The sequence below is a fragment of the Pongo abelii genome, chromosome 12 (genome assembly GCF_028885655.2).
Source record: "Pongo abelii isolate AG06213 chromosome 12, NHGRI_mPonAbe1-v2.0_pri, whole genome shotgun sequence".
NCBI lineage: Eukaryota > Metazoa > Chordata > Mammalia > Primates > Hominidae > Pongo > Pongo abelii.
Window position 1 is genome coordinate 71,450,270 of NC_071997.2, and position 24,804 is coordinate 71,475,073.

The 24,804-nt window shown below is 39.2% G+C and overlaps 1 protein-coding gene across 19 annotated transcripts in view; it reads left to right on the forward strand.

Annotated features, from left to right (window-relative positions):
* PUS10 (pseudouridine synthase 10) overlaps positions 1-23,999 on the forward strand; it is a 79,334-nt gene extending 55,335 nt beyond the window's left edge. For all 19 annotated transcript variants that reach the window (XM_054547523.2, XM_063713418.1, XM_063713419.1 and 16 more), the window contains 10 exons: positions 1,080-1,144; positions 2,419-2,504; positions 3,441-3,566; positions 8,866-8,922; positions 9,791-9,867; positions 9,961-10,016; positions 10,851-10,968; positions 16,248-16,390; positions 19,304-19,403; positions 21,988-23,999. In XM_054547523.2, the coding sequence (XP_054403498.1) occupies positions 1,080-1,144; positions 2,419-2,504; positions 3,441-3,566; positions 8,866-8,922; positions 9,791-9,867; positions 9,961-10,016; positions 10,851-10,968; positions 16,248-16,390; positions 19,304-19,403; positions 21,988-22,026 (867 nt within the window). In that variant the 3' untranslated portion in view covers positions 22,027-23,999. The remainder of the gene's footprint in view (positions 1-1,079; positions 1,145-2,418; positions 2,505-3,440; positions 3,567-8,865; positions 8,923-9,790; positions 9,868-9,960; positions 10,017-10,850; positions 10,969-16,247; positions 16,391-19,303; positions 19,404-21,987) is intronic.
* Positions 24,000-24,804: the final 805 nt, after the last annotated feature.

Consider the following 24,804-nt stretch of genomic DNA (forward strand, 5'->3'; position numbering starts at 1 on the left):
CAAATAACCTGTAAGATGTATCTATATTGAAGACCTAGTTTTATTTTATTTACCCTTAAGGAAATATAATAATAGGCATCAAGTAATAGGATAAGGAGATTTTTGTTAAAGCATCGTAGACACCACACCATTGGCCAGTGGGAGTTGTAGAGTCTCAAGTATAGTTTTCTTGCCTCATGGCTGGGAGCAAATTGAATGACCTTTTGAGATTTTTTTCAAGCCTAAGATTTCATATCTTATCAAACAGGCACTTAATTTTCAGTTGTAACCCTATGGTATCTTATAGAATGCCATAGTGTTCCCTAGAATATGGTTTTGAAAAAATTATTCCTTTGGTGATAAACTGTTGAGCTGCCTGCACTGTAATCCTTTTCAGTCAAATGTGATTTCTCCTAACAGAAGAACTAATTGTGATTTATCATGGTAAGCCATGTATATATGCACTAATTAGTTCTAGTATGTCTACCGTGCAGTTTGGCTTTTCTTATCTTAAAAAATCCAAGTGGAACATTTGTTGTAGATGCCCTTCTGTTCAGTAGAGTGGATTTGCTTACTCTGTGGCTGGTGAGTGAGACTGAGTTGCTAGATGCCAGGGCAGGCAGGTTGGCTCTGCTTTACCCCTTACCCTGGCAGCCAACTCCTAAATTACATACTGTGGCCTCTGAAGGGATGTAGGAAAGAAAAGGTAGCTGAATCAATCTAAATTCCTGTTGAAGTCAAGGGAAAAAAAATTAAATCACACTTCCTACAGTGTCATCATGTTTTGTATTTGAATTATACCATAATTTGAGAGAAGTGAGACAGTGTGGTGAAGAAGACCTGTTCTGCTAGATCTGCCTGTTATTATAGAAAAAGACCAGATTGAAGAGAAGGGTTACAGAGGTATGCCAGTTGCAGAACTGACATGAGTGCTTAAGTTTTATTTATTTTCTTGAAATGCTAAAGTATTTCTCCATGTTAAGTATATGACATGATATAATGAAATGATACAATTTCTCCAGCCATGTTCTGTGTTTCACATCTGATGTTTTCTTGTCTGGATAATAAAATGTCTTTTCTTCTCATTTTACCCTATATAGTCTGTATTCACTAGAATGGCAGTTATGAAAGCCTTGAATAAGATAAAGGAAGAGGATTTCCTTAAGTAAGTAGAAGTTTAGAAACAAAGAAGCATCATGAAATTTTACAATAAAGGGAATATTAGAGATAAGGTGGATTATCTCTGAAACAAGATGATGTATTTCAGGGGCCAGGATTGTGTCTTAGTCATTGTTATCTCTCCAACCCCTGGTGCAGTACCTGGCATATGTGGTGTTCAGTAAATGTCTGTCAAATTAATATAAAGTCTAATGTCTTTTTTAAAAAAATACTTATTTATTTATTTATTTTTTTGAGACGGAGTTTCACTTTTGTTGCCCAGGCTGGAGTGCAGTGCAGCAGTCTTGGCTCACTGCAACCTCTGCCTCTCGGGTTCTAGTGATTCTCCTGCCTCAGCCTCCCAAGTAGCTGGGATTATAGGCATGCACCACCACTACCCGGCTCATTTTTTGTATTTTTAGTAGAGACAGGGTTTCACCATGTTGGCCAGGCTGGTCTTGAACTCCTGACCTCAGGTGATCCACCTGCCTCGGCCTCCCAAAGTGGTGGGATTACAGGCGTGAGCCACCGTGCCCGGCCGAATCAAGTCTAACTTCTTGATCTTTTAGAAGAGGGTAGTGTGTCCAAAGAGGGAGTTGACTTGCCTAAGCTAGTAATAGAGTAGACCTGGAGTCAGATGGCCTGACATTCTAGCCCAGTGCTATGCCCATTACATCCTTAGCCCTGTATTTCCTAGTATTGTTCATCTCCAGAAAAGGGAGAGGAAGGCTCATGAGTTTCCTCACTTGTTAAAATATGCTAAAATAAAATAAATGCAATAAACCTTACATTTTAATTCTTGGTACATTCATTTTATTAAATAAAATATTACTGTAAGTTTTCTTTCCAGAAGATCCTTCAATACATTTCAAACGATGATGTGATAAGGGGGGTAGAGTCAGCAGTAAACTGCATATGACCATGGACAGCAAAATGGTTAAAGAGCCTGAAGGGGCTTCCACTTCCTATGTATGGATTTTTCCCTCAAATCTTGAGGCTATTGGAAAGTATTAGGTTGGTGCAAAAGTAATTGCAGTTTTTGCCTAGGAAGATAAGTCCTCCCGAAGGTGAAAGGTAGCAGCAGAGCCCTTATTTACTTACTGCCACTCTCATATGTTAAAATTGTTACTCCACAGGCCCGCAAGACCTGTATTGTTCCGAAACTAAAAGTTAGCGAGAGACTTGGGCTCTGTGTATGTCTCAGACAATGCTGATTCATCTAAGTTTTGTGATTCAATATTCTGTCTGGAAAATAGCTATAAAATTTATTTTGTTTTGCAGGCAGTTTCCTTGTCCTCCAAACTCACCAAAGGCTGTATGCGCTGTTCTTGAAATTGAATGTGCTCATGGTGCTGTTTTTGTGGCTGGTAAAATTTTTAGTCTAGAATATACATACACTGTGAACGTACTCTCCTTTCTAAAAACTCAGCTGACTCCTGTTCTATTTTATTCTTATTGCTGTTATTAGATTCTAATAAGTTTACTCTCTTGAGAAGTAGAATCAATAGCCAAACTTATTTTAGGTTTTGTGGGCATTCTAAAGGATCACTTAGGAGATCAGTTATTTTAAATGCTATGCCAAAGGGAAATGACACTTCCTAGGTTTTCATCAGAGATGGCCAAGTAGAAATATGGGTAGACGCAGAGACCCAAAACTGGTTTGGAGAAAAACAGCAGGACAGAGGCTATTTTATAACATAAAAGCAAACTTGAAAAAATAATTTATTATCTCCAAAATGACTAAACACTTGGCTTCCACTGGAAAGAAATTGTTCATTGACTTTCCCAAAAGGTAATCTGGCAGACAAATTTTTGTTTGAAAGTTACAACTGTTTTATAGTAATAGCTGAAGTGAAATTGCTCTTCAGCCTTGACTATAATATCCTATCCTAGGGCAATGAAAGCTACCTGCCTTACTGTAGCTTTACTTATCAGGTGTAAAAGCAAGTTTGGTTGTGGGTTTTTTTTTTTTTTTTTATCCTTGGTACATTCATAATATTATATAACTTGTTTAGTCAGCCAGTCAAATTAAATATATTGAGCATTCCTTTCAAACTCATTTGATGTACCATTCATATCATATATTTACCCATCTATTTTATTGTTACTTTAAACCTTTTTATTTAATTATCTACATGTCTATGTCCCAGGTCTCCAAATTGGATTGTTAGTTAGGTAAAGGATAGGCCTTGTTTTATATCGTAGCACTTAGGATATTGGCCCTTATAGTTGTTGCTTCTCTTTTTATCCTATTATGTTAATTACTGCATTCCATCCAGGCTCTCTGATTATTTCTTTCTCAGGGAGATATAATAAATATTCCAGGAATCTACCACAAACTCCTTGGATAATTGATGGAGAAAGGAAGCTGGAATCTTCAGTGGAAGAATTAATTTCAGATCATCTGTTGGCAGTATTCAAAGCAGAGAGTAAGTGTTACGATCTTCATACTTTCTTTTTTTTTTTTTGAGATAGGGGCTTGCTTTGTCAACTAGGCTAGATTGCAGTAGCACGATCACAGCTCACGGCAGCCTTGACCTCCTGGGCTCAAGCAATCTGCCCACCTTGGCCTCCCAAAGTCCTGGGATTACAGGCATGAGCCACCCCACCTGACCTAATTTTCATATTTTATTCTTTTTTTTTTTTTTTTTTTTTTTGAGAGAGAGGGTCTCACCCTGTCACCCAGGCTGGAGTGCAGCCTCAACCTCCCAGGCTCAAGCAACCCTCCCATTTCAGTCTCCTGAGTAGCTGGGACCACAGGTATGTACCACCATGCTTGGTTATTTTTTAACATATTTTTAGAGATTGGGGGTCTCACTATGTTGCCCAGGCTGGTCTCGAACTCCTGGGCTCAAGTGATCCTCCTGCCTGGGCTTCACAAAGTGCTGGGATTACAGGCATGAGCCACTGCACTTGGCCATATATTTAATACACTGACATTCATGAATAGATTTCTTGGGGGTGGCAGGAAAGATTTCCATATTTTGTTAATCACTACCAAGTCTGGGCCTCTTGGCCATAGGCTTCCTGTGAACAGGGATCATCATGTTCTGGGTGCCGCTGGCCTGGGCTGGATTTCAGCCAAGGCACTCGAGAATATCTGCCTGTCCTCTCTCAAGATGACTGCTCTGCCGGGTGCAGTGGTGCGCACCTGCAATCCCAGCACTCTGGGAGGCTGAGGCGGGCGAATCACTTGCAGCCAGGAATTCAAGACCAGCTTGGGCAACATGGTGAGACCCTGTATCTACTAAAAATACAAAAATTAGCTGGGCATGGTGGTGCGCACCTGTAGTCCCAGCTACTTGGAAGGCTGAGGCACGAATCGCTTGAACCCAGGAGGTGGAGGTTGCAGTGAGCTGAGATCGCACTACTGCACTCCAGCCTGGGCGAAAGAGTGAGACTCTGCCTAAAAAAATAAAAAATAAATTTAAAAAAATGACTGTTCTCTCCTGGGGAAATTCAAAACAACTGAAACTACTTTAAATGAATGCACCTAAGCCCTGACCTTGGTACACCTCAGCCTTGGCCTCTTTGGGGGAATATGAGGAAATTAAAACACATCTTCCACATCCAGTGCTTCTTCAAGAGTAATCACTGGCAAGTGTTTGGCTTCTCTCTTAACCTGTAAAGTGTCCTGGAATAAAGTTCAGGCCTAGAGAAAGTAAATCAACAGCAGTCATTTTACAAAGACTGAATGGCAGCTGTAATGTTTTTGAATTTAGGCATTAACAAGCCCAGGTTCGTGGGATGAGTCAGGTTCCATCAGGTTTATGTTTTCCTTGTCTCAACAGGCCTGTCTGGTCAAAGGCAGCATAATGTCTTGTGATTTCAATTGCAGGAAATTGTGTTACACGTCAGGAAAAACTGCAGGGCATGAATGATATTGCTCTTTGGAATGAGGCTCCTAGCATAATTAGAAAACCTTTTTTTTTTTTTTTGAGACAGACTCTTACTTTGTCGCCCAGGCTCTAGTGTAGTAGTGTGATGACGGCTCACTGCAGCCTTTAGCTCCTGGGCTTAAGCAATCCTCCTGCCTCAGCCTCCCAAGTAGCTGGGACTACAGGCATGTGCCACCATGCCTGGCTAATTTTTTTGTCTTTTTTGTGGAGATGGAGTTTTGCCATGTTGCCGAGGCTAGTCTCAAACTCCCGAGCTCAAGCAATCCATCTGCCTTGGCCTCCCAAAGTGCTGAGATTACAGGCGTGAACCACCATGCTCAGCCGGAAAACCTTTTTTTGACAGACCAGCTAGAAATCCATCCTTCTCTCTGAAAGACCTTGAGATAAGCATGCTTTGATAATGACAAACACATGGTCTAGATGAGACATGGCTGACCCTTCCAGCTCCCTGACTTGCAAGGAGGAAAGAGAAACACTTCAAACCACATCCCTCTTATAATTTGTTGCCTATCACATAGGTGGCCCTTCTTTAAGGGTCTTTAAGAATTGTTTACTGAACGGAAAAAAGAGTATCCCAGCATCCTAATATTTTCCAAAATCTTAGCAGTAAAGACCCTGGGCTTTGCCATGAGTTTTGCCCACTTAATTTGGTATTTACAAATGGATTATCACATAAGACTTATGCAAGTTATGAAGGGATGAAAATAAAGTGTTAGTACAAAAAGTTTCATTTGGATTCTTTTTGGGGCCACCTGTCACGCCAAGTGTCAGTTTCCAGCCCAAGCTGAAGACCGAGAGGAGTGGGTGGATGAGTGGTGGGCAGCTGAAAGAACACTCAAGGAATCTTAGGGAGTTTTGGACATGGCTTTATTCTCTCTCTCTGGGCGAAAGCCCAGGCACGAGACATATGTACAGCATCAGCAGGGTAGTTATACCTTTTACAGACAATAGTGGCTCCGAGCCAAGCGCAAGTTCATGTGAGTGATCACCTAATGTGCCTCACGTGGTGTGGTTACATAATGTGTGGGGTTGTGCACTCGTGCACCAAACCTACTGAGTCATGCTGTGCTGGAAGGCTGCCTCAGTCTACCCCTGACTAAAGTGCAGCCATTCCCCTTATACTCCACCCCCTAGGCTGAGGGTGTCCTCTGGGCAGGGACACATGGCCATAGGGCAGAGCCCTGAATCCATAACTCACAACAACAATACAGAAAGCAACAGATCACCACTAGGATCCCAGCTATGCTACTTATGTCTATTAGGGCCCAGTGTAGGCTAGAGCCTAGGGATGCCCACCATCTCTGCAGGGGGTCATCAGTAAAGCCCTTGACTGTCTTAATCTCCCATGAGACCCCTTGCAGGGCTGCTTTTATGTTCTGCCGATTATCCGTGATAAAGGTACAGCACTGTGTTATGTTTACACAGGCTGTGACAGGTAGCCATCCCACAGTGGTGTTACCGCAGTGTTGCTCTGTGCACCACAGTGCCTGGGTGGGGGTACTACATGTTCCCCCACTAGCCAGATCCACCCATCATAAATGCTACGGGCCAGCCAGGGGGCAAGTGTGCCATGGGTCTTGCAGCATCCTTTGTCCAAAGCTTGTGCATTGTGTTCCAGGCATCAGCACACGAGGACCACTGCAGATTAGCTGAACCCCTTATAGTTCCTGATCATTCTTGCCCTTGATATTGTTTTTTAAGGGGATGAGACAAGGCATAATGTGAGTTTAAAAAAACTCAACTAAGTTTTAAGCATGTATTTTCTAATACTTAAGGGAGTGGCTTCTTTTCCTTTTTTGTCAGCTGCTATTTATAATTGCACACTAATAAGTTTTCAGGTTTACCCCCAAAGTTTCTCTCACCCTGGAGTCCAAGGATGTTTCCTTAATTTTCAGGTTTGAAACATTTTTTTTTTCTTTTCTTTCTTTTTTTTTTTTTGAGACAGAGTCTCACTCTGTCACCCAGGCTGGAGTGCAGTGGTGCGGTCTTGGCTCACTGCAAGCTCAGCCTCCCGGGTTCACACCATTCTCCTGCCTCAGCCTCCCAAGTAGCTGGGACTACAGGCACGTGCCACCACACCCAGCTAATTTTTTTGTATTTTTAGTAGAGACAGTTTTCATCAAGTTAGCCAGGATGGTCTTGATCTCCTGACTTCGTGATCCACCCGCCTCAGCCTCCCAAAGTGCTGGGATTACGGGCGACAGCCACCACGCCCGGCCTGGTTTGAAACATTTTTCTAAAAGATCAGTAAATATGCCTTCTCCTTTAGTCTGGATCAAATGCTTTTGTGGCCTTCTCAAGGGCCTAGCTTTCTACACCTCTTTCTTACTGATGGGCTGGAATTTGTGGGAAGTTTTATGACTGACTTATGAATTTAAGATTTCTGCTCCTTCAGTAACTCGTAGACTTATTTCTTTGAGGCCTGTTCATTCCCTTCACCCCTGCCAGTCACAGGTTCTTGTTCAGTCACTGTGGACACCCTGTTTTCCTGACAGGGCTGACTGGGAGACAGGGATGGGCAGGTGTAAGACAAATCCTAGCCCCAAGGAGTCTGCATCTTCAGCTTCCCAGATGCCCTTTTTGAATTCACCATTGAACTATGGCCATCCATCTATTGTTAGCACACAGGTTGAGTCTGTTGACTCTGATCAGAGGATACTGATATTGCTATGGATTTATTAGTAACTTCACACTGGAGTGTAAACACAGAATGGGGAGTTTTTTGGGACTTAGTGGTTCACAGACTCCTACTTCCCGCCTGGCCTAGTTCTATATCTAAAAAAGTTGTTGTGTAAGCCCCTTGCATTTTTTTTTTTTAAACCATTTTTTCCTTCCAATATTTGCAGCTTTTAGTCTGTGATGATCAACTTATTGTAGAGCATACACTGGTTTTATCATGGTTCCAGCTTTGCTTTGATGACATATATAATGAATTTGCTTTTTAGAGTCAAACCTTTTTTTCCCTCCTTTTCCTTTCATGGAGTTTAATTCTTAAATAATGAATGTTTTTGCTTTGTTCTAAGGAAAGAAAGAAAGATTATAGAGTTTTCACCATAGGCTTATGGCCAGAAGGGTGGTGGGCTCTTCTTCCAAACAGGACTCTGCCTTGGCTTTCCCATGGGATGGTAGTTAAGGTTGGATTTTAACATCAGAAACACTTAGCTCTGCCATTTACTTGTGTGACTTTGGGAACATTACCTAATTTTTCTGAAGCTTGGTGTTCTTTTATTTTGTACCTACTTTATAAGGTTATAATAAGGATTAAATAGTACATGGTCCAGGTGCAGTGGCTCACACCTATAATCCCGGTGCTTTGGTGGGCCAAAGCAGGAGAATAGCTTGAATTCAGGAGTTAAAGACCAGTCTGGGCAACAAAGCAAGACCTCATCTCTACAAAAATTTAAAAATTAGCCAGGTGTGCTGGTGTGCACTTGTGATCCCGGCTACTTGGGAGGCTGAGACAAGAGGATTGATTGGGCCCAGGAGTTTGAGGCTGCAGTGGGCCATGATTACGCTGCTGCACTCCAGCTTGGGCGACAGAGTAAGATCTCATTTCTAAAAATAAATAAATAAATAAATAAAATTTAAATTATATATATAAAATTTTTAGTCCAATGCCTGGCATATAATAAGTTCTCAATAAATGGTGTTTACTATTGGCATTACTATTTTTAGTAGAGATTGACATTAGAGGTGGGATGATGACTCTCCCTGGGGATTCTCCTGTAGATTGTTCAAGACCTTCAATTGGGTTTCTACCAAATGTTGGGAATCAATATCTTAGGGCTATGATGTCTCTAATTTTTTTTTCTTTATCTGCTTTTCAAAGGTTTTAATTTTTCATCCTCTGGAAGAGAAGATGTAGATGTGAGAACATTAGGAAATGGTAAGACTGCAACAGCATCACCTGATTAGAACTAACTTTCTGATTATCATCCTTTCTAGACAGCAGGCTTAGCATAGTCACTCAGTGAAAAACAAAGTGAGCAAGGCTCAGAGCTTCTCCAAGGGAGGAAGCTTTGTGGATTATGGAGGCCCCTTTATGAATTATATGAAATACACCTTAACAGGAATCATTTCTTCAGAGGCCATCCTGATTGCATACCTATAGGTTATAAGGGACTTGTATGTGCATTAACAAAGAGGTGCTTGATTTTTTTTCCAAAAGTTTGATTATTAATTTTTTCATTTAATAACATTTCAGAAGGACCAGTACAGTTTTCAAAATGTACGTCTTCATTTAAAAAGTGATTCTGCTGTCTTAACCTTCATGTCTCTCATTTTACCCTATTGCATTACCAGAAAGATGATGACATTTAATCCTGAACTGTTTGGGGCTTGCAGTTCCTTCCTTTCATGGAACCAGAGCTTTTCCATTTCACTAGTGGATCAGGCTAGGAGGATGGATTTCAACAGGGCATTGCTGCATGTGACAACTTTACATTAGTGTAACTAAGTTAATTAGCAGTTATTTAAACTGTGTTTTGTAATTAACACAGGCTTGTTCATGGGCCTTTGGGGAAGCAGTCATTTTCACATATTGCCTGTGCTGGGGTTTAGCAGCCCTTCTGCCCCCACAAAAAGCCCCTTGATTCTTCTCACACATTCTTCCCTCCCTCAGATGTAGTCATGTCACTAAACTTTCAGTCCTCTAGAGCTCAACCCATTTTTCACACCTCCTAACCCTCTTGCATTAGCCCAAATGTTAACTCCATCAACACGTTTCTGTTTCATGACGGGGTGTGTGCTGCCAGGAAGGCCCTTTGCAATTGAGCTGGTGAATCCTCATAGAGTACATTTCACTTCACAAGAAATTAAGGAACTTCAGCAGGTAAACCACTTCATGACATGGAAATTGTCATGTTTTTGCAATTCTGTAACTGAGCTAGACTTGCTAATTGTTTTTCTTTTTCTGCTACTACAGAAAATTAATAACTCATCTAACAAAATCCAAGTACGTGACTTGCAGCTTGTCACAAGGTAAGAGTAGGCTCACTGGAGATGATTTCAAAAGGGACGTTTTAATTGCAGGTCACATATCTTGATAAGGGAATTGCATCCAGAATATATAAAGAACTCTTAACAACACAACTAAAAATGGGGAAATGATTAAGTAGACATTTCTCCAAGGAGGATATAGGAATAGCCAATTAACATATGAAAAAATGCTCAAAATAATTAGTCATTGGGGAAATGCAAATCTGAACCACTTCTAGATATTATATATGCAAGAGAAATGAAAACAAACATCCACACAAAGACTTGTATGTGAATATTCATAGTAGCATTATTCACAATAGCAAAGAAGTAGAAAACTACCCAAGTGTCTATGAATAAACAAAATGTGATATATCCATGCAATGGAATATTATTTGATAATAAAAAGGAATGAAGTACTGACACATGCTGCAACCTGGGTGAGCCTTGAAAACATTACGAAATGAAAGGAGCCAGTCATCAAGCACCACGTACTGTATGATTTCATTATATGAAATGTTCAGAATAGGTAAATCTATAGAGATAGAAAGTCAGTTAATGGTTGTCTAGGGCTGGGGGAGAATAATAATGAGAAGTGACACTAATGGGTACAAAGTTTCTTTTTCAGGGTGATGAAAGTATTCTAAAACTAGATTGTGGTAATAGCTGCACAACTCTGAAAACATACTAAAAATCGTTGAATTGTACAGTTAAAACTAGGAAATTATATGTAAATTATATCTCATTGGAACTGTTTTTAAAGAAAGGCTAATTTGGGGCAAGGTTTGTTTGTATTTTATTTATTCGGACAAACTTTTAAAAAATGTTTTTGTTTAGAGAGGCAATAGGACATATGAAAGAAGGTGAAGAAGAAAAGACAAAGACCTACAGTGCCTTAATTTGGACAAATAAAGCGATACAGAAGAAAGACATTGAATTCCTAAATGACATAAAGGTAGTTTAAGTGTGCTTATTCTTTTTATTTCATTTTTCTGTTGCCTATCAAAGATCCCATTGTCTTCTAATTTATTACTAGCAAGTCACAGGGCATGGGCTTTGGGGTCAGCAAGACCTGGGTTCCAAGCCTGGTTCTGCCACTGACTAGCTGAAGGACTGGGCAGTTCATCTAACCCGCTGGAGCGGCAGCGTGGCCAGTGGGGAAGAGCCCCACTCTGAAGACAGTTTGCCTGGGTGCAAATGCTGGATCTGCATTTCTGAGCTGTGTGACTTTGGACAAGTTACTTAACCTCTTTCTGCTTCAATTTCTTCATCTATAAAATTAGTTAAAATAATTAAATGAGTTTAATTAGAGAAAGCACTTAGAACAGTACCTGGCACATAGGAAACACTTGGCAATGCTATTATTATCTTTGGTCATTTGTCAAAAATAAATATAAAATAGCACTTATCTAATAGAACTGATGCTGAGATTAAGTACATGAATAAAACACATGACAATATATGTAAAGCACATGCATTTTGCCACATGTGACATTTTCCTATACCTGAGCATGTCATGGTAGAGTGCCTGTTCACATGCATACTTCTTCCCACCTGCCCCAACCTCTTCTTATAAAAATCGTTTACTTTCTTTTTTTCTTTTTCTTTTTTTTTTTTTTTGAGACAGAGTCTTGCTCTTGTCACCCAGGCTGGAGTGCAATGGCACAATCTCAGCTCACTGCAACCTCCACCTCCTGGGTTCAAGCGATTCTCCTGCCTCAGCCTCCTGAGTAGCTGGGATTATAGGCGCCCACCACCACACCTGGTTAATTTTTGTATTTTTAGTAGAGACGGGGTTTGGCCATGTTAGCCTGGCTGGTCTCGAACTCCTGACCTTGTCATCTGCCTGCCCCAGCCTCCCAAAGTGCTGGGACTACAGGCATGAGCCACCGTGCCCAGCCAAAAATAGTTTACTTTCAAATGCAAGGAATGAGCATACATGGACACAGAGATGCATATAGTTACCACATTGTTTAAATAGGCAATATTTTGCAACAACCTAGATGACCTACTAGAAGGAACTGGTTTAATATTAATGGCTTATCTGTATAATGGACTACTACTATTCAGCCATTGAAAATTAGGTGGTAGATAAATATTTATTGACACAGGAAAAGGTTTCTAGTAAGTGCTAAGGAAAAAAATAAAAGTATAGACTCTATAGAGGATGATGATATGTTTTGATTTAAGCCAGGGGTTCCCAACCCCCTGGTGGTACCAGCTGGTGACCTGTTAGGAATCTAGCCACACAGCAGAAAATGAGCAGCGGATGAGACAGCAAAGCTTCATCTATATTTACAGCTGCTCCCTATCACTCACATTACCACCTGAGCTCTGTCTTCTGTTCCATCAGTGGTGGCATTAGATTCTTATAAAAGCATGAACCCTATTGGAAATGACACGTGTGAGGGATCTAGGTTGCATGCTCCTCATGAAAATCTAATGCCTGATGATCCGTCACTGGGTCTCCCATCATCCCCAGATTGGACCCTCTAGTTGCAGGAAAACAAGCTCAGGGCTCCCACTGAATCTACATTATGGTGAGCTGTAAAATTGTTTCATTATATATTACAATGTAATAATGATAGAAATAAAGTGCACAATAAATGTAATGAGCTTGAATCATCCCAAAACCATCCCCTCCTTCCTCGGTTCATGGAAAAATTGTCTTCCCAGAAACTGGTCCCTGGTGCCAAAAAGGTTGGGGACTGCTGATTTAAGCACACACAAACACATATATATGTATATGTATACACATATAGAGGATTGTGTGGAAAACAAATTGTATGGCAAAAGATACTATAAATAGGATTTATACTTATCATGAAAAATATGAACACAGAACAAATAAAAATAGACAAAGGATATGAACCAGTTAGCTGCAAAAAGAACAGTGGCCAAGAATCATTTGAAAAGGTTGATGTAACAATAAGACATGACTTTATTCCGCTTAGACTAATAATACCTATCAGTGGGTTGGAGTGGAGGAGAGTTCTCAGTAGAAATGTAGTGTTTCAGCCTTTTTCAAAAACAACATGGTAATGACTGCAAAAATTTAAAATATACTGAACTGTCCTGTAGAAATAAAACGCCCGTGCATAAGAATATGTACATGGTGTTTAAGGGCTTTAAGTGGCAAAATCAACAACAAAAAGACTGGGAACAAAATCAGCATCCCCCAATAAGGAAATGGTAGAGTAAATTGGGATATTATACAGCTATTAAAAAAAACAAAATCAGGCCGGGCATGGTGGCTTACACCTGTAATCCCAGCACTTTAGGAGGCTGAGGTGGGTGGATCACTTGAGGCCAGGAGTTTGAGACCAGCCTGGCCTACATGGCGAAACCCCATCTCTACTGAAAATACAAAAAATTAGCCAGGTGTGGTGGCACATGCCTGTAGTCCCAGCTACTTGGGAGGATGAGGCATGAGAATAGCTTGAACCCAGAGGTCAGAGGTTGCACTGAGCTGAGATCGCGCCACAGCACTCCAGCCTGGGGGACAGAGTGAGACTCTGTCTCAAAACAAAAGCAAAAACAAAACCCAGCATATGACCCTATTTAATTTACATGTTAGTATGTACATATGTACCTAAAAATGCTGGGAAAAAAAGATAGAGGTATGTCTATATCTGTTATTCATAGGAGCACTTATGACATGAGAAAAAAAGCAAATGCAGAATAATGTTTATAGTATGAATATTTTGGTAAAAACACACAAATCATTCACCTGCCTAAAGAATGTCATTTATAAAATGAGGAGATGGACTAGATCATCTCCAATGGCCTCTCCAGTTCTTAGATCTGTGATTCTATAGCTAAGACCCTTTGGCTTTTGGCCATACTATGTAAGGTTCTTTGGATGGTAGTTATAATATAGACAGATATCTTTAAGATTGCAAAATGAATTTTTAAATTTCTTTATGCCTTTCACATGGGTTGTACAAGTCATTGAGAATGCCGTGGGAAAAAATAAACTCATTAAAAAAACAGGTTCATAGTTTGAGGGTAGCCATAGAGATAATTCAGAAACAATGCTGAAGCCAGGTGCAGTGGCTCACGCCTGTAATCCCAACACTTTGGGAAGCCAAGGCAGGAGGATTGCTTGAGCCCAGGAGGTCGAGGCCACAGCGCGCCATCATTGCGCCATTGCACTCCAGCCTGGGCTGAAAGATGATTTTCATAGGTACAGACTAAGTGGTGAAAGAGTCTTTTTTAATGGTCTATAGCCTAAGTAGACTGATGGCAACTAGTTGATTTCAAATAATGTTTTTAGTTTTCAAATATTCCAGTTGGTATAAAAATTATAAAAACTGACTAAATTCCCCATTCTGAGAAAAGGTCGTTTCAAATTTACTACTTATCCCCTCTTCAGGAGCACCTTATTTCTAAAAAAAAAAAAAACAAAAAAAAACAAGCGTATGTGTGTGTTTGTGTGTTTCTGAAAGCTCAGCAGTGTGGGAGCAGCAGAGTGCAATGTTAGAATAAATGAAGTGGTTTCCTTTTGTCAACTAAAAACAAACAAACCAAAAAAGACATGTGGCTCGTGGTATTTCCATTGACCAGCTGTCTCATGGTCAAAGTACTGGGAATAACTCTAAAGGTAAAGGAAGCAGGGGAGAGGACTCCATAGATAGTTGTTAATTTAAAGGCCCGCTGTTTCTCTCAAGTGGAAGCCATGTCTTTATAGATTCCTTCACAGTTCAGCCTTGTCCTTTATTTATGTATTTTTTTTTTTTTTTTTGTCTCTTTGACCAGAGAAAAATCAGATCTTATGGAGACAGCGTATCTCATCAGGACAAAGTGTTTCTATAATAAAATCAAAGAATCATAAAAACCACAGAGTTAGGAGGAGCCATTGACTCAGCAGTTTGGTAAAAGCAGTCACACCCTTTCAAATGCAGTCTTTGTCAGAACTTGCTCTTTTTGTCTTGGTGGAGAACTTGATAGAGGAAAGACCAGACAGAAACCTTTCTTTCTTAGCAGGCTTTCCAGCACTCAAGAACCATGGAAATTAGGAAGAGTTGTTCCGACAAGAAAATGCAGAGGATTCAGTTCTTATGAATCTGAATTTCTGATTACGCCCAATTTTTAAAACTTGGAATTAGTTGACCTTTTACAGCGTTAACCTCTATTTCTTAATTTTTATCTTGTGACATAAAAGAAAATCTCTAACTTGAACGACTTGTGAGAAAAACAAGCCTGTGTCCCTAAAAAATCTGAAACGTAAAAAGACATGCGGTATTATTGGTTGCAAGCTGGGCTAACAAACATTGAAAGGTCCCGGTTTATTATGTACATCGATTTGTAATTATTATATTGAAATGTCACCCTAAACAAGATGTATTAATAACTTTTCCAGACGTATCCTTTTGTAGAACCCTTTTCCTTCACAAAAAAAACCCAAAACAACCCACCCCTGACAGTAGGTATGTGGTTCTCCCTAAAACACGCAAACTCGGCGGGGCGCGGTGGCGCACACCTGTAATCCCAGCACTTTGGAGGCTGAGGAGGGCAGATCACCTTAGGTCAGGAGTTGGAGATTAGCCTGGCCGATATGGTGAAACCGCATCTCTATTAAAAAAATACAAAAATTAGCCGGGCATGGCGGCGTGTGCCTGTAATTCTGGCTACTCTGGAGGCTGAGGCAGGAGAATCGCTTGAACCCAGGAATCGGAGGTTGCAAGTGAGCCGAGATGGCGCCCCTGCACTCAAGCCCGGGCAACAGAGCGAGACCTTGTCTCAAACAAACAAACGCAAACTGCCATACACCCAAGCGATGCTGATGTCCCACCTTCTGCAACCAGCCATTGCTCACCCCAGCCTGAAATCCCCACTCTTAGGTCACTCTGTTGCGTTAGAAAACAAAGGTAAAGGCCTTGTCGTTTAGGGCAACCCGATGGGCCTAAAGGGCAGGCCAGAACTCCAGGGCCTTCACCAATTTATTAAATATGAGAGTAAAAGAGACCTATTTACTTCAAAGCCCTCTTTAAATGGCGAGGTTACTGGGGCCCAGAAAATGAGTAATGATAGACTGGGTTATGAGAAGTCCCACAGAGTTTGAACCTAAGAGGACACAATTCATTTTACCATTAGTGTCCACCCCGTGATAGGTGGAGTTCTCTAAAGGAAAAACATCTGTGGTGAGCTATGGATGGTGAGAGAAGGGCTAAAACAGGATTCACTGGGTGGCAAAGCTCTGACTCCGGGACTGTGTGTCATATTCTCCCCTAGGACTTAAAGATCGACCAGAAAACACCTTTGCGCGTCCTTCACCGAAGGCCCCTGGCTGTGCGAGCTCGCGTCATTCACTCCATGGAGACACAGTATGTGGATGAGCACCACTTCCGCCTGCACTTGAAAACTCAGGCCGGCACGTATCCTTCCACCTACCGCACTGCCGCCATCGAACCAGAACCCTGTTGGAAAAGTTCATGGTCCCCTAGAAAACAGGGTCAGCTTGGTCTGGGAGGGATTCGGGAAAGGATTATACTGAAGAAGAATATGTTTGTTTGTTTGTTTGTTTGTTGGATGTGGTTTTTTCCCACTAAATTTTTTTTTTTTTTTTTGAGGCAGAGTCTCGCTCTGTCGCCCAGGCTGGAGTGCAGCGGCGCGATCTCAGCTCACTGCAAGCTCCGCCTCCTGGGTTCACGCCATTCTCCTGCCTCAGCCTCCCGAGTAGCTGGGACTACAGGCGCCTGCCACCAAGCCTGGCTAATTTTTTTGTATTTTTAGTAAAGACGGAGTTTCACCGTGTTAGCCAGGATGGTGTCTATCTCCTGATCTCGTGATCCGCCCACCTCGGCCTCCCAAAGTGCTGTGATTACAGGCGTGAGCCGCACCTGGCCTAAATTTGTTTTTCAAAATGATTCTAAACCCTGAGGTAGCAGTCAGTTCAATGTCAGCTTTAAAGTTATGTTTCCTATAATGGCAGTGTCTTACACAATGCTGAGCACATAGTACTCAGAAAATACTTTTGATGGATTCATTTGCTGTCTTGACATTTTTTGCAAGTCACGTATTTATGACCATATTTGGGTCTTTTCAACATTTCAAGTATTTGCCTCAGATGATTAAACACAGGGAGTAGATGGGAGTAGCACTACTTTACATCATGATCTTTACTTGGCCATTGGCCTAGTACAACAGAGAATATCTTTCTCTACGTGCCTTGTGAAAAAAACAAAAACAAAACGATTCAGATGACATATCATTAGTTAGCACCATTTTCAGACGGCAAAGAGCTTTGACTGTGTTACAGAAAGGTTGAGATTCAGAGTTAAAATATCTGTAGTCCAAGGCTGATAATTTGTTCGTAATCTACCCTGACTTGTATGATTTTTGTATCAGAACTGAGCTGCTGATTAAAATATATCAGGGAGCTCCAATAGGCTTAGCTTTAGTTTACTTTTTGAAGGTCTTCCTAGTTTTTGTTTGTTTCTTGGTTTTATATTATTCTGTGATCCAATAGCATGAAGTGACAAAATACCTTCTAACTGGTATAGAACTAATGATGTACTATTGTGTGTGTGTGTGTGTGTGTGTGTGTATATATATTACACACACACACTAGATATATATATATGGAAAAAAAGCAAGTTTTAATCACCAAATACCATTCTTACTATATTGCTGTAACTAGTCTGCCTGTCTTTCCCCACCAGCCTGCGTTCACTTCTTCCCCTGCCCCACCCCAGGACCTGGATTTACTCAGCTAAGCCAAGTATAGGTTATCTACTCTTAAAATCTTCTAAATTTTGTAATTTGGATCAAAGGATGATCAATTTAGACTCCAGTGGACAGATCTTTGTATCTTTGTTGTTCGGAGCATATTTGCCTATCATGGATGGAATTTCAAATCATGTATATATTTTTAAAAGTCTTCTTACCTAATCCTGGCCTTTAGTTCTGGTGGGCCAAGGAGAAATGTCTTTTGTAGAATTTGATGTCTTTTCAATCCTATTAAAACATTTTTAGAACCAGCCACATACATGTACTTAAGGTATTAGCCAAGAAAGACTATGTGTTAAAGCTTTAGATGCCACATGGTTATACACAGAAGTATATGAATTTTTCACTTACTAAATTTACTTTATATATATCTTATATATTTACATTGATCAGTGCACTGAGCTAGCTCATTTGACTTAAACCTTGTCCCTCTGGTTAGGAATAAGAACCTCTCTGGACGTTTTAACTGGTTATTCTGGGGCTATTTGGTTTTCTTTCCTCATCATTGCTACGCAGAAGGGGATTCTTTAAAGAAAATGAGAGAAAATGGATAACAATTGTTGGGTAGTTGTGAGTTTATCAAAAAACACAGTTACTAGATAATTATATGTCTTATGCTTTAGTCAAAACATTTGGCAAAGGTAGAGTCAGTAAACGTTCAGAAAGTGAGGACATAATATCAGTGTATTATAATATAGATTTTTCATCATCTGGAAACAAATTTATTTCTCTATTCAAGTTCCATTAATTATTTTCTGCTAAATGCTGGTTTGTAGAACAAAACATAATGCTGCATTTTTACCGAATTCTGGCAAAAACAAATCTTTTAGATAAATATTATCAAAGCTGCAGTACAGTCTTATGTAAGGAATGTTAATCTTACAAACAAATTCTAGAATTAGTTATTGATTTCAAAATTTGAAATACAATTTTGAGGGAAATACAAAGTTGCCCCTTTAAAAAAGAGAGAGAGAATTAACTTAGTTCTTTTGCTAACCATGTTAGCAAACTAGATGGTAGGTCTTTGGTAATCCTTCCGAAGAGACATCATTAAGACTAAACTAATAGTCTCATTATTCCTTCCATCCTATTGCCTCTGGGTCATGTTACAAGGAATGCCATCATTGAGATCACTCTGTGTGTGGCTCTGTGGAAACCTACCATCTGGCAGGTGACAGTTGCCATTATTAAAAAATGGGACTAACAAGATAATAACATAGAAATTGTGGCAAAGTTGTTTTTTAATAAAAGCATTGAGCTATGGTTAATTTTTAAAGTCCACATCCAAACCTTGGCACTTGGAGATGAGCTATAAAGAAAAAAGAAAGTAATGATTTTTGGTAAGTTTGATGTAAACACATTTCCCAGGCTGTGATTTTGGCTGCCAGGCTACTAGTGACCACCTTGCCAAAGCTTATTTTTTAAGACACACAAGTCAGAGGTCAGAAATAACCTTTCTTTTGTAACATTTCTGCTCTTATTATTATTTTTGCCTGTCATATCTTACCAAATAGTTGGTACAGCATGCTGTCTTCATTTTTTCCTTAAACAAACCCCAGCTACATTAAAGAGTTTGTACATGGAGACTTCGGGAGAACCAAGCCAAACATTGGGTCCCTGATGAATGTGACTGCAGACATTCTTGAGCTGGATGTTGAGGTAAACCATTTTGTTGTGGAATGCACATTGGCAAATTGAATTCAACCAAAGTTATGCTCTTTGGCATTAAGCCATTTTAGTACCACCCACCTCCATAGGTATTTGAGAATGGTGAAAATCTCACAGTAACATTATATTGAAGGGAGGGACTGTCTTTAGATATTTTTTTTTTAATACGAGGTCTCATTTATGTTCCTTGCAAATATATAGCTAATTTATTAACTGTGCTTTACATGTAGTATCAAATCTAAACCCTTAAACCAAGCAAGGAAATATTCATTTCCATACCTGTTGCATTTTATAAAGACTTTAAAGCAGCGTATTCAGAAACATGGATTCACAAGGGTAGAAAGTGAGGTGAGCCAATGGTTCTTCATAAAAGCAGTTCTATAAGGACCCCTGTGATGTGGTCCAAGTTCTCTGCTCTTACCGTCTGAATTGAAACAAGGTTAAATTCTAAAGTAATTGTAAGAATGGTTCTGTCGGGCAAGTCTCCATAAATATTTCATTTGAGTATCAATAGGTGTTGAGTCACAAGTGGTGTTTCTTCATGCAAATCTGACTAGGAATAGAGTACCTCCCCCCGCTACTCTCCCCAGAATCTTAGGACTTGGGGATTTGCAGTTGGGAATAATATCAAAGTTATAGAAAGAAGTGGGCATAGTTGCCCAATGTGAAAACATCTATGGTAATCAAATGATCACTGGAGTATTATTTCCTTACCAGCAATTCTCTCAAGTGCTCTGGGATTAGATTGGCTCCCGCAGTACAGCCAGTGAACGTGCCCTCAAGGTTGCAGGGAGGCTCTTCAGTGAAACTATCATTTGGAGGAAGACAACCTTCTGTTAAAGAAAATCTCTACTCCATTCATCTTTTTTTTTTTTTTTTTTTTTTGAGACAGGGTCTTGCACTGTCACCCAGGCTGGAGTGCAGTGGTGCGATCACAGCTCACTGCAACCCTGACCTCCCGGGCTCAAGCGATCCTCCTGTCTCAGTCTCCCGAGTAGCTGGGACCACAGGCATGAGCCACTATACCTGGCTTTTTTTGTTGTTGTTGTTATTGAGATGGGGTCTCACCGTGTTGCCCAGGCTTGCATTAATCTTTTTTTACCTTAATTCTCAGAACAGTTAGGAGTGTCAAAGACTCACAGGCCAGTGTTTCTCAACACTGACTGCCCACTGGAATCACTTGTGGAGCTTTTTAAGCACTACAACTTGCCTCCTCTCCACACACACACACACACACACACACACACACACACGATTGTGATCAGTCATGTTTTATTTTCAGCTTGAGAAAACACTCATTAATTTACATTTGGGTGTTTGGTATATGGCTATATTCTGAAACAGAACCAAAATATCTTCTTGAGATTTGTAAAAGACACACGCACACATAGCTATTTAGGCTTTTCTAATAAAATTTTTTTTGAAGTCAGTACGTGAAGTGACTCATGGATTAATGAAAAAATTTTCAGTAAATAATTTTATGTTTTAAACTTTAAATGTCAATAAAAGCCACAGATACAGTGGGGTTTTTTTTTAAAACTTTCCCTTAAAGTAGATCCCCTAGCCTTTGATAGACCTGGTATGTGTTTATGTGGAGACAAATAGTCTGTTTACTGTAATTTCATTCTGACTCAAAGATCAGGGTTTTGTCCTAGAAGAACAAAATAAAGGTAAGTAGAGATAGATGAACTGGATTTTAAAGAAACAGAAATTCTACAGAACTGAAGCACAAAGATCCTTAATCCTTTTCTAGTCCCCGGTCATCTTTCGTAATCATTTATTTCACATTTTGTTGCTGTGTTACAACAAGACTATAGGCGTATAGACTACTTGAATATTTGTTAAATGCAAGATGAGAGAATAAAAATGATCAGAAGAATAAAATTTCTGAGACTTCTGAGGGAAAATTGGTGTAGTCACTTGAATTTGTTTGCTACTTTTACCCATAAATTCCATTTTTTTTTTTTTTTTTTTTTTTTGAGATAGATTCTCATTCTGTCACCCAGGCTGGAGTGCTGTGGCGTGATTTCGGCTCACTGCAACCTCTGCCTCCTGTGCTCAAGCTGTTCTTCCTGCCTCAGCTTCCCAAGTAGCTAGGACTACAGGCGTGTGCCACCATGCTCGGCTAAATTTTGTATTTTTAGTGGAGACGGGGTTTTGCCATGTTTGCCAGACTGGTCTTGAACTCTTGACCTTGAGTGATCTGCCCACCTTGATCATGTTGATCTATATAATTGATCGGCCTCCCAAAGTGCTGGGATTAAAGGTGTGAGCCACACCTGGCCCCCATAAATACCATTTAAAAAAATTAAATGTATTCTCTTATCAGTCAAAAAGCACAGTTAATAACCAACTGAGTAGCCAAATACTGCTACTCAATTAATTCAGAAGACCTCAGGCCCAAGAATCCCTAGAACAGACTTGAGGGTTAATTTATGGTATTCAATAGCTCTTTTCTTCAAATGCGATTTCTTCTGTTGCATTATATTAAAACTATTAAATTTATACAGCATTACCAGCAAATGCTTACCACAACAGTAATATCTGTTTTAATGACTTCTTTTCTCCCTTCTAGTCTGTAGATGTTGACTGGCCACCTGCTCTGGATGACTAGCTTTCAAATTTGGAGACAAAGAGTATGGTTTTCCTGGCATGATGTGGACATCCATGGAGCACATGCCGTAAAATGGTTGTTTACCCACCATAACGGTGTCTTGGAAACCATTTGGATCATGTTGATCTATATAATTGTTAATTTGTTGTAACATCTCAGGATCTATATATGTGCATATTTTGTGTTAAATTGTTCCAAGGATGTCTTAGGATTTTTCTCTTTCACCCCCACAAACCAAACTATGAATAATGAAATAATTCTCCTTAATTCTTTCATTTAGAGAGGTGCACAAACAGGACACATTCTCTGTTAACCTAAGAAGCTGTAATTTCAGTAAGATTTCCCTCCGCAAGAGATATACCACCTTTAAAACCATGTTCTAATTTTTTTAAATTATCTGAATAAAAGTTATATCTAGATTTATGCAGCATAATATCCTATAATATTCTAAGATTGCAAATGCAAATCTGACATCATTATTTTTCCCAGGAAGCCTCAAACAAGCTATTACCAATGAAGTTCTTTTGGCTGTGATTTGTCATAAATCTTAACCAAACTATGACTAATGAAATAATTCTCATTAATACTTTCATTAAGAAAGAATTTTGACAATCTAAAATTGTCAATATATGTTTCCTGTGGAGGGAAAGTAAAACCGTAGGAACCAAGGCATGCCGTGGTAGGAGCCTTTCATAAATCTTTTAAATAAGGAGAAACAAGTGCCTTTAATAACTTCAATCCCAGGGTTAAGAATTTGAAAAATTGAGATTGCTAAACAAAGAGGAACTGATATTATTTCAGAATGCTTCAATATATTATCCAATTATAAACATTTTAAAATACCTTATTAAAGTAGATAGGATATTGTCTCCATTTTATAAATATGGAAACCAAAGACTAGAAGTTAAATGACTTATCCAAAATTGTTAGCTACTTCTATATTGAGGACTAGAACTGAAGTTTCTTGGTCTCTAGGGTCTTTCTAATAAGCCCTATTACTGAGCACCTGTTTGTGTGAAGGGGCAGCTATGGATGCCATTTAAACTCATGTAACTGATAATTAACTTTTGGAATGTAGTTACCAAATCAAAGAGCTTACCAAAAAATAGCCCAAGACTATTTAATACAATCTTATATAGTTACCATTTGTTATTAAGTTAAACCTCAGTTGGTATTATGAAGAGGAAAAACATTAAGCTAAACCTAAAAGAAAATGAATGGGTCATTAAGTTTCAGAAAGGAGCCTCATTACAATTTCAGATTTGAGTATAATTTCCATCACCCTAATTCAACTATTTGAGCTTTTTTTAAGAATACATGTGACTTGACTAGTATTAGATTACTCACTGTTTCCCATCTCTATATTAAACATAAATCACAGATACCAAGATTCACTTTAGATATGAGGAAAATGGTTTTAATGGACACAAAGGAGTCAGCCACGTTGGAACCAACATAGTTTCATACCACGTTGAAACCATGTGTTTGATATGCGAATAGCAGCAAATAATTTTGTCACTATTGTCAATGCCAATGCATTGAAAGGCCCAGAAAATGAGAAAAGGATAACAAACTTTTGATAAAAAGGTAAGAATTTCTGTGTGGATGTTCCTCAGTTTCTGGGAAAATTTTGCTACAAAAGAGATTTAAATAATTTAGGAGGCAGTCTTTTGAATGGTATTTTTGGCTTAGCTTTGAATCCAGTGGACCTGTAATATGTAAGAATGAAGAATGTGCTTAGCAAACTGAAATGAGAAGACTTCTATTTCTTAAATTTCTATTCCTGAGATTATACCAAATTTCAAGCAAAGAGTAAGCATTAGCTTTAAATACTTCTTCCAAATGGTCCTAGAATTCTGAGACAAAGATTGTTAAAAATTAATGTATGTCTTTGTTTCAGGCAGAACTGGGAATATTAAGTAGTGAGAGTACTATGGTTTCCCTTTTGCCTACATAAAAGCATTTTAAAATTAGTTTTATGATTTCTTTGTAAGCTTTATTTAAATTCAAAGTCTTTTTCATAACACTTAGAGAAAGAGCCCTTTGTACTTCTTAGTATCTCTTTGTCCCAAATATAGTCTGTGGTTTATTTTAGGAAAAACATCAACTCTGAACACCTGGAAAAGCCAAGAGAAAATAAAGTTGGTAAAATGAAAAATGTCCAAGTAAGATAACCGGTTACATTTGCAAGTTATGTGAAGTAAATTTAGAAGTTAAATTTCCATTTTGTAAGAGAAAAACATCTTACTTGGCACATCTTTTCTTTTGGAGCTAATTATTCTTTGATTTTTAAGTCCACATAAGAGAATGAACTTTGATATCAGCTTTTCTGATTTTTTAACAAAGGCTACCCTTGTTTATTATGAAAAATATTACTTTTATGATTCTATTTTGAATTTTTTAATTTTGAAATAATTCCAAACTTACAGGAAAAGTTGCAAGAAAAGTACAAAGAACCTTTTTCCCTGAACCATGGAGCCAGTGATGCCTCATGATCTTAAAGGCTTCAGTGTGTAATTTCTACAAACAAGGACATTCTTTTACTTAACCGCAACACAGTGATCAAAACCAGGAAATTAACACTGATATATTACCACCTAACGCACAGACCCCGTTCAGGTTGCCAGTTGTCCCATCAATGTCCTTCACAGTCAAGTGCTCACATTGCATTTCGTTATGTCTCTTTAGTCTCCAGCCCTCTTAAAAGTTTGTCTTTCTTAACTTTAATTACTTTAACATTTTTGAACACTTCAGGTCAGTTATTTTGTAGACTGTTCC